This window comes from Mus musculus, chromosome 6, assembly GCF_000001635.26.
Source record: "Mus musculus strain C57BL/6J chromosome 6, GRCm38.p6 C57BL/6J".
Classification (NCBI taxonomy): domain Eukaryota; kingdom Metazoa; phylum Chordata; class Mammalia; order Rodentia; family Muridae; genus Mus; species Mus musculus.
This window is the reverse complement of record NC_000072.6, coordinates 113,601,965-113,618,293: the sequence shown is the minus strand read 5'-3', so window position 1 is coordinate 113,618,293 and position 16,329 is coordinate 113,601,965. Positions and strand designations below refer to the sequence as shown.

Here is a 16,329-nt window from a genome sequence, read left to right as displayed (position 1 = left end):
TGATGGCAGCCCTATTTACTTCCTCTTCCCCAGTGTGGCCACCCTGGGGAGACCTTTTCTACTTTCACCATTACTTAATTGGCTTACTGAAGACAGGGTAACAACTCGATTGTCAGGGCTGCCAGGGCCCCAGGCTCTGACCGTAACCACTCAGGTAACAACTGTGTGAGTCAGGTGTGAAAAGGCTCACCTGTGCTGTTACTATTTAGAAGGCCTTGGATTTTGGAGAATGTTGGATAAGAGAGACTCAGGCAGTACTACTTACAGTGCCCAAGGTGTACCACATGAATACAACACAGCTTGAACCCTCCTAATCTGGCTCATCACTGACCAAGGCAACCTGCCTTCCTCAAAGCAGCCAGCTGACTTAATCCAGGGAAGGGGACGCAGGTACTTTTTAGGTTACATATGTGGTTTGACTATACTTGACCCATGTGACTGGCACTATTAGGAGGTGTAGCCTTGTGGAGGTGGGCCTTTGGGGTCTAATACATGCTGGCCAGTGTGCGGAGACGCTCCTCCTGGCTGCACGCTGAAGACAGTCTCTTCTTAGCTGCCTTCATATCATGATGTAGGACTCTTGCTTCCTCCAGCATCATGTCTGCCTGCAGGCAGCCATGTGTTCTGTAATGATAATGGACTAAACCTCTAAAACTGTAAGCCAGCTCCAATGAAATGTTTGCCTTATAAGAGTTGTCTTGGTCTTGGTGTCTCTTCACAGCAACAAAAACCCTAAGACAATATACTCTGAAAATGTTCCAAATAATTCAAGGTGAACTCTGGTGAAGATGCAAGCCAGGAAGTCTGAGAAAGGGCAGTACTGAAAGTGCTTATCTGGGAGAACAATGGGGAATTGTAACCTGAGCTGGACTTTGCATGTCAAACAGGCCTTGAATAGAGAGAAATGAGTGTCCACAGAGCATGATAAATGCTACCCTACTCAAGGGGAAGCTCTCTGTGGGGAAAAGCCTTTAGCAGTAAGTTGGCTGAAGTGTAAAGGAAGCACAGTAAGTCTTTGATTCTTCTGTATAAACTGCAGTATCTGCTTGAGAAGATTGGTGTTTACATTGTGCGCACGTGTACACCACGCACAGGAATGCCACCGCATGCCCACAGAGATCAGAGGACAGCCTCCAAGAACAGGTTCTTTCCTTCCACCATGTTGGTCCTAGAGACAGAACTCAGGGCTCCAAGTTTTGAGGCAAGCACCCCACTTGTCAGACCATCTCACAAGCCTCCGTATTTACAGTCACAGGCTGTTTACCTTATAAAACTAGTAACCTACCCTGGATACAGTTAAACTGGAAAGATGCTAGGATTGCAACAGATCATAAACATCAGGTCTGATTCAATACTGTATCTTTTATTGGAGTCTAACACACCTATATAGTAAAAGTCCTTGGTAGTTATCTGCTGAAAGACCAAGTAATTCCAGACTGAACTAGTTCAAGTGTCCAGACAGGAACACTGACTGGAGAGCCGCCTAGGCTTTGAACCAGCTAGGGCTGCAGGTTTCTTCTGCTGGAGAGCACTCTTGCCCACCAGACTCTCAACAAGGAGACCCTCTCCAGCCACTCTTGCCACCACAGTCACAGCAGTCAGACAAAGTTGAGTTTATTAGGGAAGCATGAGAGCTACTGATACCCCAAGTGACACAAAGAAAACTGAAAATGTCCCTTCAAGCCAACTGGGGGCCTGGCTTTGAGCTCCCAGAACAAGAAACTGGTGGGTTAGCAACAACATTTTCTGGCAACCACACTGCAGGGCACAAGTCTCAGCCAGGACTGCCTCCACCTCTCACAGGTGGAGAGAAGGCCGACTGTTGACAGAAATCAGTGTAGAGGCCATGGGAGCTGTAGGGAAAGTCTGAGAGAAAGAGTTTGAGAGGTGGGGAGGACCTTAGAGTCCCAGCCTTTGCCTCTCAACACCTCAAACACATTGACAAGTAGTTCCGAACAATGTTACTGAAAAGGGAAAAAGCCTAATGCTGTTTCCAAGAGGTCCCCTGGACTGCTTGCTCCCCCATGCCACGTCATACCCCAGGGCACACAGCAGAGCCCAAAGGCCACTTTTGAAAAAAGAAAAACAAGAAAAAGCCCTGTTGCTCTGTAAGGAGAGAGGAGGAGCAGGAGGCTGCTGGGCCTTTCCCACACGGCAGTGTTCTGTACAGCAACTTCCCAGCAGCAACGCGGCGGCGCACTTCTAGGTCAGAGTCTCACCCTTTGTCACCTGTGAAGGAAAAACTGACATTTAGATAAAACGCAAAGGACTAAAGCCATTAAAAAAAATCCTATCTTGGATCCTGCACAGTGAGAAACAGTAGCAAAGGCAGCTTCAGAGTCCCAGACAGCTACATCCAGGCAGAGCACTTAACCTCTGCACCGCGTTCATTCTACACAGATATTCCCTCTGGGGTAGCCTGGGACTATACTCACCCTCGCTTCAATGTACTCTATTCTCCGTTCAAGGGCTGTCAATTTCTCATTTAGTGTTGCGAGTCTTGAACGACAAGACATATCTGGTAAAAGGAGACTAATATTCAGGATTAATGCCACTCCAAACACCCACACCCACACAAACCCTCTGGGCTGAAGATGAAACATTGTTCCAAGAACATGTGGGGGCTGGGGTATGGTAAGAAGCATTTAAGAATCAACAACTCAGATGCTGTGGAACACCAGGGTGGCAGGCAGAGAAGAATCACCACAGAGGGAGATCTATATCTTGTCTTGTAGCCAAGACTAGTCTTGAACTTGCAGTGATCCTCCTGTCTCAAGCTAAATTTATGAACCTTAAAAAAGTTGCTAAATTTATAAAAAATGTTATAGCAGTAACATACAACTAATATGTAAAAGATGTGCAGATAGCTTTGTCAAGCAGCAAACTAAGAGTTTCAAGAGAAGGGACCTAATGAGGAAGGAAATGCAGAAGATCTTCAACCTACGGTATATCCCTATAACCTACGGCATATCCCTATAACCTACGGCATATCCCTATAACCTACGGCATATCCCTATAACCCCCTGGAAATTAAACTAGGGAGACGCACTAACTGCACTACACTGCGGAGCACCAGCTGTTTCCTGAGCCCACAGGGCTGAGTGGGAGCTGTGTTCCTCTGTTCCCTGGCATCAAAAGTACCACACATGTCGCTAGCTTTGGAAGAGATCAAAACTCAAAACCTGAGTATGGTTTTAGGCCAGGGTTACAGATCAGCAGAGGAGGCTTATCCTAGAGGACTCCACATTCAATGCCCAGCACTGCAGCAGTGAGGGAGTCCTGAGGGTTACAGCCGAAATTAAGGCAAGGAAGGGAGGAAGAGGAGCTCCAGAGAGAAGGGTGTCAAACGCCCACACTACTTTTAGTGTCTGTCTGTCTGTCTGTCTGTCTGCCTGTCTTTATGCCACATGCGCATAGATCAAGTTGTAACCTCTCAGCTGTATTCTTTGGCAGAGGAAATTTCAAGACAGCAAATCTGTGGTTGGATGATTAATACACAATTTGAGGAGAAAAAGATCGCTGGGAAATTCAACATTGGAGCCAAGGCTTGTGCTGAAAGAAATAAGAAGACTGATGAGAAATGGAATAAGGGGTTGAGTACCCTCAGGGCAAGACCCCACCTGAGCTAATCCTGCAATTTATGGAAGAAAAAGGCATAAGAAATTTTCTGTTCCTAAAAGGCAGTAACAACAAAATTTATAAAAATGTAGGGACCAGGCTCCGTCCCCAACAGGCAGCATAACTTGGCAGCATTGGTCTTGTGGTTCTGGCTATAGGATCATGAGGGATATATAAGAAAATGGGTTGTAGAATCTTCCTCCGGGATTGAGAGCTGCTGAGGTCAGGTGTGTGGTAGGGAGTCTGCGTAGCCCAGAGCTGCCACTGTGTGAACAGTGAAAGTGGAGCCTGGATCACACTGGCGATCCCACTGTGCCAGAGCTGTGGGATATCTGCTAGGGAGAGCTGCAGACAGGGAGCAGAAATAACCCAAGAGAGGCGTAGGCTGCAGTTACCGAGCTGTGAGGAAGAGCCACGTAAGACCTTTGGATATCAGAGATAGGATTCGGAGTTTGCCCTGCTGGGTTTCCATCTTGCTTGGTCCAGTGTTTCCTTCCTATGCCACTATTCCTCCCTGTTGGAACGGCAATGCACACTCTGTGCCTGTGTGCTCAAAGATCATAATTTGCTTTTTATGGGGGTTACAATTAAGAGATTGGACTTTTAAATTATATTGAGACCATGGAGACATTTTTCTTTCTTCTTCCTTTTGGAGACAAGAGTCTATGTAGGTAGGCATGGCTGTCCTGGAATTCTCTATGTATTAGACCAGGCTGCACCTGATCTAAGAGATCTGCCTGCCTCTGCCTCTTGAGTGTTGGGATTAAAGGTATGTCCACTACAGCTGACTATGGAAACTTTTAAAGTTAGACTAAACTCAGTTTTTGCATTATGATATGGCCACAAGCCTAGGGGTTCAGGGACTGAGTGGGATGTGGTGATTTGAATGAGAATGGCCCCTGTGGGCTCAAAACCTAGAATGGCTGGTCCCCAGTTGATGGGACTGCTTGGGAAGGATTAGGAGGTGTGGCCTTGCTGGAAGAGGCATGCCACTGGAGTTTGAGGTTTCTAAAGCCCAGGCCATTCCTAGTTATGTCTTTCTCTCTATGCCTCATGCTTGTGGATTAAGATGTAAGCTGCTGCCAGGCAGTGGTGGCGCATGCCTTTAATCCCAGCCCTTGGGAGGCAGAGGCAGGTGGATTTCTGAGTTCGAGGCCAGCCTGGTCTACAAAGTGAGTTCCAGGACAGCCAGGGCTACACAGAGAAACCCTGTCTCAGAAAAAAAAAAAAGATGTAAGCTCTCACCTACTGCTCCAGTGCCATGCCTGCCTGCCACCATGCTCCCCACCATAATGGTCACGACTCTAATCCTTTGGAACCATGAGCCCCAAACGAGCTCCAAATGAAATGCTTTTTGTTTGTTTTGTTTTTTTCGAGACAAAATTTCTCTGTATAGCCCTGGCTGTCCTGGAACTCACTCTGTAGACCACGCTGGCCTCAAACTGGTCACGGTATGGTGTTTTATCACAGTAATGAAAAGTAACATTGTCTCATCATTTGAGCTCTTGGAAGATAATCAGTTACTACCACTGGAAGACTGCTTCAACAATACCCATAGAGACCTTTTTGAACTAGAGAAAATTCAATCAGTATCAAGCACATGATAGAACCAAGATTCTATCTGTGAAAAGCAGCCTTGATTCTTTGCTCTGCTTTTTCCAATCTTTCAGTACATCCTCCAGAATGCAATCTAGACTCTTAAAATACCTTTTCTGCCTCCTTTACCTGAAACCATGAGACCTTTTTTCCTCTCAGCTGTCCTCAGCAACAGAAAAGGAGACAAATGATGGCTACTCCCTACCACCTCCTCCAACCTACGCTTCTCTCTCAGTAACCTTTATCTCTTGGGTCTAAAATAGCTCGAGCTCAATCTCCCACATGGTGAGTCAATAGCAAGCTAACAACTTTCCTTTTCATCTCTTCTCTGGCTGCTTCTACAAAAGCAGTCACTTTGACAACTCTTCCTACACTCTGATCCAGCCTCAACTCTCATCATCTTGCTTATCTAATCATTCTTTGTCACCAAAACTTGGCTAAAATTCTGCCTCTGACAGGCTTTACCAGGAAAATGCAAGTCTTTTTTTTTTTTTTTTTGGTCTGAATATATCTGAATTCCTAAGGCTGAACTTCTCGTTCTTAAGTTACTTGGGTCTCTGGCTGTCAGTGGGGGCCTGGGCTGGGCTGAGCATGCGCCTCAGTGGTTAAAGCAGCTGCCTAAGGGCAGGAGTTCAGACATCCAGCAGCTCTGTAGACACCGGGTGAGCAGGGCAGTCTGCCTGCAATTCCACCTCCAAAGGCTGAGGTGGGATCGTCCTCAGAGCAAGGAAGCTACAAAGACTAGACTTCACCGAGCTTTGGGTTTGATGGAGAGACCTGCCTCAGTGAGTACGATGGAAGAGCTATGATGATTCTCTTGTGCATCACACACACACACACACACACACACACACACACACACACACACACACACAAAGTCATTCACCCATTCTCATTAGCTTTTCAAACTTAAGTTTCACTGACACTGACATGTAATTAACATGCCATACATTCATCCATCTGTAGATGTACAACATAATGCTGGGCCCTTCTTTTTAAATCTTACTATCTGCTATTGCTGCCTCCTCTAGTTTCCAAGTCTGACTTACGATGACCACCCTAGCAACCTTACTTTAGAAACACACTATCTGACTTTTTAATTTTACATTTTTGTGTATGTGTAGACACATGCCCTGGCACACATGTGCAAGTCAAATGTAACTTCTGGGAGTGGTTCTTTCCTGTAGCCATGACTATAAGCCTGAGACTGAACTCAGGTCATCAGGCTTAACAGCAGGGACCCACGGAGCCATCTCACTGGCTCAACACTGTCACTTCTGTCAGGAGTAGCCAACATGCCCAGGGTTCATTTACTAGGATATTTTGAAGCTCAAAAGCAATCAATCTCTCTAACGGTTGTATTTGTCAGGAACCCAGAAACCACGGGGAAGAGAGGACCAGGGAGGGCTCTTTCTTAAAGAGCTGTGTTGCTCTACCTGTCTACCTGTAAACCAATCAGAACCCTAGAATGTTACTCTGGAACTGGCTTTATGGATTAACACTGCTGAGGAAGACAAAAATGCCCAACTCTAGACACAGGCTCCAGACTGTGCCTAAAGTTAAATATGTTTGGGTCATTGGCCAGGTGTAGCCCAAGGGTAGAATGCCACCTCCCTCACATGCTTAAGGCCACACCAGAACCTGCTATAATAGAAATAACAGGAGAGCATCCAGCAACTGGGCAACTCTGGACCCTACATTAAAGCGCACTGTGTCAGCACTCAATAAAAGCAGTTCCTATCAGGGTGCTTGCTTGTACAGCCACAGCATCACTGCCAACAATACTAACATGAGTCCCTCTCTACATTTATTATTATTTTTTAAAGATTTAATTTTATGTATATGAGCACACTGTTGCTGTCCTCAGACACACCAGAAGAAGGCATCGGATCCCATTACTGATGGTTGTGAGCCACCATGTGGTTGCTGGAAATTGAACTCAGGTCCTCTGGAAGAGCAGTCAGTGCTCTTAACCGCTGAGCGGTCTCTCCAGCGCCTACATTTATTTTTTAGGTAAGATCTTCTCTACATAGCCTGGCCTCGCCTGAGACTAAAACTTAACAGTCCTCCTACCTGTTGCTTCCCAAGAGCTAGGATTACTGTAATGTTTCACTACACTTGGCTTTCTTTCTCTGAATTATTTCATATACTACCTTATCACAACCAAAATTAGTACTAGCTATATCTTCTGGGCTTATTTCGTGGGGGGGGTGTGAGGGTGTCTAGACTATTTCCAGACAATGGTTCCTTATGTAGTTCAGGCTAGACTGGAACTCACATCTTTTTTTTTCTTTTCTTTTTTTCTGGTTTTTCGAGACAGGGTTTCTCTGCGTATCCCTGGTTGTCCTTTGTAGACCAGGTGGCCTTGAACTCAGAAATCCACCTGCCTCTGCCTCCCGAGTGCTGGATTAAAGGTGTGTGCCACCACGCCCAGCTCTGGAACTCACATCTTATCTCAGCCTTCTGAGTTCTAGGACTGCAGGTGACTGTCAAGCTTTGGCTTGTTTCTGAAGTCAAGTTTTAGTTCCTGGATGCATCTTGGTAGGGAAAAGGCCGAGATCTGCAAAGGAGAAATGTTCCTTTTCCTGCGTTACAAGGGAGAAGACTGCGGAGATGTCTGTATCACATGTGTACGAATCACATTTTACAGAAGACAAAATTGATTTGGGGTTTTCTGCTGCATCCTAGATTGAGGAAATGAGCAGGATTCTAATTCTTTAGGAGCAACAAGAAATGGACAACATGGCTGCTTCTTTTCCCTGAAGATATTAAAGACCTATGTCTGGAGTCATTACTAGGTGGTTTTTTAAATAGTTGAAATTAATAAAGAATTAGAAGGCAGAACCTCATTATGATACACAATTAAAAGCTAAGGCAATTTAACTGTTAGCTGAGCCTTTAGGCAAGTTCCTGGTTGACAATCATGCATGATACATGAACTCACAGAGACATCATTAGGCTGAGAAGCCCTGAGTCCTAAGGAGAAACTAGTGTGGTGGTGTGGCATGGATGACTTAGTAAGAATTGCATGGGGTTAATGCAATTGGGTGTACCCTAAGTTCTGGTATGTATCTATGAGGTTTGTACGATTTATGAATATCTAACTCAGAGGTACAAAGATTCTATAGTTGAGTTTGAAGAGGTATTTGGAGTTCTTTGAAAATTACAACAAATGCAAATCCCTACCCTGACTCAGGGTACGTAAGCAGATTCTCTAAAGGGAGAATGTATTCTTTCTAGATGGCTAATAGCTGTATAAACAACTTCTACTCTTGCAATTCCAGCATGTGAGAGGACAGTTACAATCTGTGGTTCCAGTTCAGTGTCAGACAACTGCCTGAACCACATGGACGATGACACAGTCACACCTAACACTGCTCTGTATTGTGGGTTGGGTGAACTTTCAAAAAAACATTATCACAGACTTTACTGGTCTGCATTTTTAGACTCTGTCCTGATTCTGAAGCTAATGTGTGCAAAGAAGTTTAAAGGAAGAGGTGTTATTTTAAACTCTATTTTTATACTTAATTAACAAATTCAGCATGCATGTTGTAACCCAGCTGTGTCAGATGGTGTAAAAATATGTAGAGAAATGTTGGAAGGCTGAGCTGGAAGAATCGTGTGATCCTTCAAGTTGGAGAGCCTAATCCTAAGCACCAAGGTGACACGTTTTCTCAAAAAGAGGAGGAAAAAATAAAAAGAGCAGGACGCAATGGTGCAAGACTTTAATGCCAGAACTCAGGAGGCGGAGGGCCAGACCAGCCTACATAGCAAGCTCGACGCCGTCCAAAGCCAGCCTTGTATCAAAAGGTCTCACAGCAAAACCTTGTCTCAACCTCCACCTCCCAAAACCCTAACAGCAGCTTTCAGATGACGGTCCCTCAGCAATTATGTAATTATCCAAGGAACGGGAAAGCTTACTAACAGATATGGAGACCTTGTCTCAAACCTCACCCCCAGAACAAAAACAAACAAGAAGGTAATAAACTAAGCAGGGTCACGTGCACGTCTGCAACCTAGTCAGCAGAGCTGATGGAGGAGGGCAAGGTCGAGGCCATGTGCGATCACCAGCCTGGCCACACCATGGCACCCTATGTCAAAAAACACACACACAAAAGAGGACAGGATGAAGGAAGGAGAGAAGAAAGAGGAGTGAGGATAGAAAGATGAGGAAGAGGAGAAAATAAACAGTACTCCTAAGAGATTTAGAATTATGAAATAGGTGTGATAATACCTATTATGTAGCCCTCTAAGGAAGATTCAAAGCTCTCCATCATCCTGGAAAATTAGTTGAGACCCTGTCTGACAAATTTTGTCAGTAATAAGACATACTTTCTAGGCTGTACATATCAAAGGTAAAATATATGTGGACTAAAGTTTAATGTAGCCAGGCCTGTATAAAGACAAAGGCCTATAGTCTGTGACATAGATGACGCAGGACTTGAGCCTGGCCAGGAGTTAGCAGCCAACTTGTGGCAGAGAAACCACAACTCAAAACCAAAATGGTGTTTATTAGTACAGGTTGGTAGTACAGATTGAGTAGGATTTATCAACAAACCAACCTGATGTGTTCCTCAGTTTAAGGCAACCCTGGTGTACACATTATGAGTTCCTGGTCAGCCAAACCTATATAGCAAGTCCTGGCCTCAAAAAACAGAAACAAACCTAGAACTCTTCAGATTTTGATTGTTCTCAAGGCAGTTAGGCAACGTCTGAGGGAACAGCTTCCTGATGCAGTTCAGTCAGAATGAAGTTGCTGTCACTAAGACCCAGATTTGGAACAGTGAGATGTTACATTAACGGGATTTTTGGTGCTTTGCCGACTGAAATGCCATCTCTGATATTAGCGGCTACCAGACAAATGAAGTCTGGTAATTTTGCTTGCTAGAACATTCTTTGAGAGTGATGTCTCCAGCTTCTTCCCACTGCTCTCCCACCTAGGCCAAAGTCTCAGACCTAGGATCTATTCAGTCTATCCTGGCCCCACCCAGCACAGACACTTAGGTTTTTGGTTTTTTTCTGAGCCAGGGTCTTATTCTTTAGCTAGACTGGCCTGAACTCATGGCAAGTCTCTTGCCTCAGCAAGGTAGGTTCACAGGTATAAACCACCACATAAGCTTGTTTAATTTCTTCTGTTCCATTCTTACTGGAGGGGATGTTTTTCAGTAAAGAATGTTGTTTAAAGAAAAAAGAGTGGGGGATAGTGAAATGGTTCAGCGGGTAAGAGCACTGACTGCTCTTCCAAAGGTCCTGAGTTCAAATCCCAACAACCACATGGTGGCTCACAACCATCTGTAATGAAATCTGACGCCCTCTTCTTGGGTGTCTGAAGCTACAGTGTACTTATTTATAATAATAAATAAATCTTTGGGCTGGAGAGGGGTTGACTGGAGCGAGCAGAGGTCCTAAAATTCAATTTCCAACAATCACATGATGGCTCACAACCATCTGTACAGCTACAGTGTACTCATATACATAAAATAAATAAATCTTTAAAAACATTTTTTACAAGAGTTTAAAAAAAAGAAAAAAAAGTGAAATATTTCAGTTCTCTGGCAAAGTAGGAGAAAACTATGTGAACCAACACTGAAATAGTTTACACAAAAGGTACACACTCAATAAGCACAATTGTTGGAGTGCTCAAAAGATTCTGAGCCAAAACCAAAACCCTCGGCAGGAAAACTTGACTATGAGTAGCAAGACAAATGATCAGTTCTGGAAAATGCTTTAATTCAGTAAAAAGCCATCTAAAGCCATCAGGTCTACCTGCGAACATACCTGCCTTTGTCATTGAATCACATTCCTTTAATACTCCTTAAATCTAATTCTTCTGGGGACACATGAACTCTTTACTGACTACAGTTCTCTACTATAACCTCCACAGAAACTTACGGGCGTGAAGCTGTACCACTGACATATACATTTATGCTGGCCTCTCATTAGTTGGTATCTTTAACCTCCGCTCCCTGTTAAGAAAATCCATGTAAGATTATACAGAATCCTACACACTTTGTGAGCATACTTCTTTTTCCCCACGTGTAAGAGGTTTATTGGGGGGGGGGGCAAGGAAGGTGGCGGCAGAGAGAGAAGGGTGGGGGAGAGAGAGAATTCGTGAGGGTGCGTAAGGACACTTCTAATCCAGCACTTGGGAAGCAGAGCCAAAGGGCCATCACAAACTAGAGGACATCCTGATCTGTAGAGCTGCAGGCCAGCACAGAGCGACAGACAGTAATAATCTCAGGAGGGGGAGGGAAAAAATAGTTGAGGAAGGAGAACCATGAGTTGTACCAATTTACAAGACTCAAAACCAAAATGCAAAATGGAGTAGGGGACATGGAGCATGGATGGACAGATTAAGATCTCTTATTTATTGTATTTGAAGGTGGGTGTGGGCATGCACTATGTGGGGCCAGAAGACAACTTGTGACAGCTGGTTCTCTCCTTTCACCTTGTGGACCCTGAGGATTGTATTCAGGTTGGTGGCCTTTACCTGCCAAGCCATCTCAACAGCCTGAAAGAACTCTACATACAGAAAATGGATTAGTATTATTATTTACACTGATAGTCTCCCTTTATGTGTGTGTGTCATATCCCCTGGGACTAGAGCTATGGACCACTGTGAACTGCAACGTGGGTCCTGGGATTTGTACCTGGGTTCTTTGGAACTGCTTTTAACAGCTGAGCAATCTCTCGAGCCCTAGAAAATGGCTCATTTCTGTGGCTGTTCTGAGGACCAGGCTGGCCTCAAATGCATAGCACTCTTCCAGCCCTTGTCTCTCCAGTGCTAAGAGTACAGGTATGAGCCACCACATATAACAGGGAAGGGTTACCATGTTCCTCACTGCCAGCAGACCTGTGTAAGAACCAATTACGCCTGCTGATGTTTGCTTTGCTCTACCAGGCTGGACTCAAAACTCTCTATGAAGCAGATGACTTGGGAGTTCCTCCTGGTCCTCCTGCCTCTGCATCCTGAGTGCTGCTATTAAAGGCATGGTGTGTGGGTGCTAGGCCAATACTCTACAGACTAGGCATCCCCTGCCCCTTAATGATGCATTTCCAATTTCCTTTTTGTTCTCTTTTCTCAAAAAACAAAAACAAAACAAAACAAAAAACCCCCAACCAACCAAAAAACAAAACAAAACACAAAAAAAGGAGGAAAAAAAAGGAGAGAGAGAAAGAAAACTCTAAGAAGTGGGGGATGCCGGGGTCTTGTGCTTACCACTCAGGAGCCCAATCCCTGAACTACACCCCGTAATTGAAGCTACTGTTCGGTTACCTTCTATCATACTACTTAGGACTCATCGGGTCTTTAGCTAGAAAATATACGATTCACTTTAATTTTTTTCAAAATACAGCACTTTCTCCCCAAGATGCTGAAAGTTGCTAATTAGTAGAACCAAAGCACTCTAGTGAAAAAGATCACTGGATGCCATCTGCACGTCTTGTATTGTGTAAGAAGGTCCCTGAAAGAACCCTTCCGGAGACCATAAGAAGTCTGTAACAGGTTTTCAGTCCAGAAGGCTAGGAACGCACGCAGAAAGAAATCAAGACTGTCACTAGCCGGCCACACCTAGGAATAGTTTTTTGGAAAAGTGGACTCTGCTGAAACCATCTGCCCTGTAAAATCCGAGGAGCCAGACAGAAGCATCCAGAGCACCTACCATGAAGCAGATACAGGGCTAGAAAAGCCATTCCCAAGGCCCGAGCGGGCCCCATCCCTTACAACCCTCAGCACTAGCACCAAATCGAGCCGGGGATGAATGAACCTGCCGGGAGTGGTTAAACGGGAGCAATAGAAGGCATGACATCAAAGGGGTTCGGACTTCTTCCTGAAGGAGATGGACAACGAGCAGGAGTCTCTCAACAGTAAGCGCGACCGTGACCGTGACACGGCTGCGCACTGCCTGCCAAGTGAAGACTGGCACGGAAGCGCGGCGCAAACCGGGGCGGATGATGGATGGGCCTAAGAGGCTGGACAGTGGGCGTGCTGACGAGCGCAAGTGGGGCATGGCAACGGGCAGGGTAGACCCTCGGAAACGGCCCAGTGAGGCTCGGGGTGAGGGCACTGGGGCCGGCGGGCAGCCAAAGAGGAAGCGAGTAGCCAGGGCGGCGCGCCTCTCCTCCCCGCCGCCGGCCGCCTCCCAGGCCTCCCTCCTCCCAGCCTCCCCTGCTCGCCCGCTGACCGAAAGAGTTGAGAAAGTCTGAGATTTTCTTGATGCTGCTGGTGATGATCTCAATGTACTCCCGGTTCGCCCAGTCCTGGTGAATCTCCCGCTGCACCGGATCCTCTTGTCCCGCCATGGCGGCCGCCTGAGGAAGAGTGACTGCGCAGGCGCCGCGACCTCTACAGGCCTCCAGCGCGCCTGCGCCGCCAGCCAGTACCCGAGTGTTCGAGCCCCAGAAAGGGCTGGCAGAGCGACGCGCGTGCGCACTCTAATCCCTGCGCTCTAGCTTGGCTCCCACGCTGGGGTAAACAAGATTCCTCCACTCGCGATGTGAAGACTAAGAGCTACCCTGTCCCCGGTTACAAGCACCCGCTGACCACTAGCGGATCTTGTCGTTAGGGGGCGCCCACACATTCCCACCTCCGCCTAAGGGTTGCTCCAAGCTCTCTTGCACCTTGTTAGCTGTGATGGGCACAGTCCACGAATCCCGTTTATTCAGAATGCTTGTCATGCTTGGGTCACAACTCTGTTCATTCTCGTTTTCTTTTAAAATTTGTTGTTGTTGTTGTTTTTCGAGACAGGGTCTCTCTGTGTAGTCTTGGCTGTCCTTGTACTCCCTCTGTAGACCAGGCTGGCCTCGAACTCACAGAGATCAGCCTGCCTTTCCCTCCGGAGTGCTGAGATTAAAAATGTGGCCACCACCGCCAGGTTAAAATTATTTTATTCGTATTATATGTGAGCGCTTACGTGGCACAACACGCGGGCGGAAGTTACAGGACAACTTGCAGGAGTGGGTTCCTCACCTTCCATCTTGTGGGACTGAACACTCAGATCATCAGCTTCAGTGTCTTTATTGTTCGAGGTGTCCCACCAACTCTGAATCTCCATATTTACCAAATGAGCAAAATACTTTTCTTTCTTTCTTTCTCTTCTCTCTCTTTCTCTCTCTTTCTCTCTCTTTCTCTCTCTTTCTCTCTCTTTCTCTCTCTTTCTCTCTCTTTCTCTCTCTTTCTCTCTCTTTCTCTCTCTTTCTCTCTTTCTCTCTCTTTCTCTCTCTTTCTCTCTCTCTTTCTCTCTCTTTCTCTCTCTTTCTCTCTTTCTCTCTCTTTCTCTCTCTTTCTCTCTCTTTCTCTCTCTTTCTCTCTCTTTCTCTCTCTTTCTCTCTCTTTCTCTCTCTTTCTCTCTCTTTCTCTCTCTTTCTCTCTCTTTCTCTCTCTTTCTCTCTCTTTCTCTCTCTTTCTCTCTCTTTCTCTCTCTTTCTCTCTCTTTCTCTCTCTCTCTCTCTCTTTCTCTCTCTCTTTCTCTCTCTCTTTCTTTCTCTCTTTCTTTCTTTCTTTCTTTCTTTCTTTCTTTCTTTCTTTCTTTCTTTCTTTCTTTCTTTCTTTCTTTCTTTCTTTCTTTCTTTCTTTTTCCAAATCAGGGTTTGTCTGTGTAGCCCTGGCTGTCCTAGAACTCACTTTGTAGACCAGGCTGGCCTCGAACTCAGATATCCGCCTGTCTCTGCCTCCCGAGTGCTGGCATGCGCCACCACGCCAAGCTGCCAAATACATTTTTAATGCTAATACCCAATGATGGACCGGCTGAAGCAAAATGGTAAGTCACAGTGTAAACTCATTCCATTTCTATCAAGAACTGCAAAAATAATCTCCAACCTTTTTACCTAATCGTTTCATTAAAAAAAAATCGTTAAAGGAACGTAGTCGTACATGCTTATAATTTCAGCACTCAAGAGACTAAGGCAGAAGAAGGCTTGTCCAAACAATGGTCTAGTCAGTCCATGTGTGGTGGTTTGAATAGGTCTGGCCTGAATAAAAGTTTGAATGCTAGGCCCATGGGGGAGAGGCTCTGTTAGAAGGTGTGGCCTTGTTGGAGTGGGTGTGTCACTGTGGGCGTGGGCTTTGAGGTTTCATAGTGTTCCAAGTCTACCCAGTGTGGAATCAGAGCCTCCTCCTGGCTGCCTTCAGATCAAGATATAGAACTCTTGGCTCATCCAACACCAACTTGGCCTGCTGGATACCGTGCTTTACCACCGTGATGATAATGGGCTGAACCTTTGAAATCGTAAGACAGCCCTGATTAAATGTTTGCCTTTGTAAGAGTTGCCTTGGTCATGGTGCCTCTTCACAGCAACGGAAACCTAAAACACCGTGGCACTTTATCTTTGTAGGTCAGGCTGGCCTCCAACTCAGAGATCTACCTGCCTCTGCTTCTAGAGTGCTGAGATTAAAGGCATGCCCCACAACCACTCAGTACCAAGGTATAAAATTTTTACATTTTTAACTTATGCATCTCTTTGGGGGTAGCACCTTGAGAACAGAATGTCAGCTCCTGGAGTTGGTTTTCCAGAACCAGAGGTTCCAAAAGCCTGAACCCAGCCCAGCCCAGCCCAGCCTTTCTGCTTTTGTTCCCTGTGTGACTTCTTTCTCCCTACACATGCTCTTGCCATTTTCTGGGACCAGGGCTAGTGTTTTGTTGTACAGTGTGTGTGTGTGTGTGTGTGTGTGTGTGTGTGTGTGTGTGTGTGTGTGTGTGTTTCTTCCTAGGAAGGCTGGCTCAGGTATTCCCCTGCAATTGGGTAATGTAAGGAGATTCTGGCTCTGCTGGATCCCAGTGGTGCTAATAGCAAATCATGCCTCCCAAAACATGTCTCCCAGATCTGGGCAGATTGCACAGAGGACTGTGGACAGATTGTCACAACAGTACGAATACCTCTTTAAAAAAAAAGGGGGGGGGTGCTGGCGAGATGGTTCAGCAGGTAAGAGCACTGACTGCTCTTCTGGAGGTCCTGAGTTTCCTGAGTTAAATCTTAAAAAAAAATTATTTATTTTATGTATTTGAGTAAAATTATAGCTGTCTCCAGACACACCAGAAGAGGGCATCAGATCCCATTACAGATGGTTGTGAGCCACCATGTGGTTGCTGAGAATTGAACTCAGGACCTCTGGAAGAG

At 45.8% G+C, this 16,329-nt stretch overlaps 1 protein-coding gene across 1 annotated transcript; it reads right to left on the bottom strand.

Moving 5' to 3' along the window:
* Nucleotides 1–1,342: 1,342 nt before the first annotated feature.
* On the bottom strand, nucleotides 1,343–13,522 carry Brk1 (BRICK1, SCAR/WAVE actin-nucleating complex subunit). The gene is made up of 3 exons (NM_133937.1): nucleotides 13,398–13,522; nucleotides 2,436–2,518; nucleotides 1,343–2,229 (listed from the first exon to the last, which is right to left on the bottom strand). Exons 1-3 carry the CDS (start codon nucleotides 13,513–13,515, stop codon nucleotides 2,203–2,205), a joined length of 228 nt encoding a protein of 75 aa, NP_598698.1. The 5' UTR covers nucleotides 13,516–13,522; the 3' UTR covers nucleotides 1,343–2,202.
* Nucleotides 13,523–16,329: the final 2,807 nt, after the last annotated feature.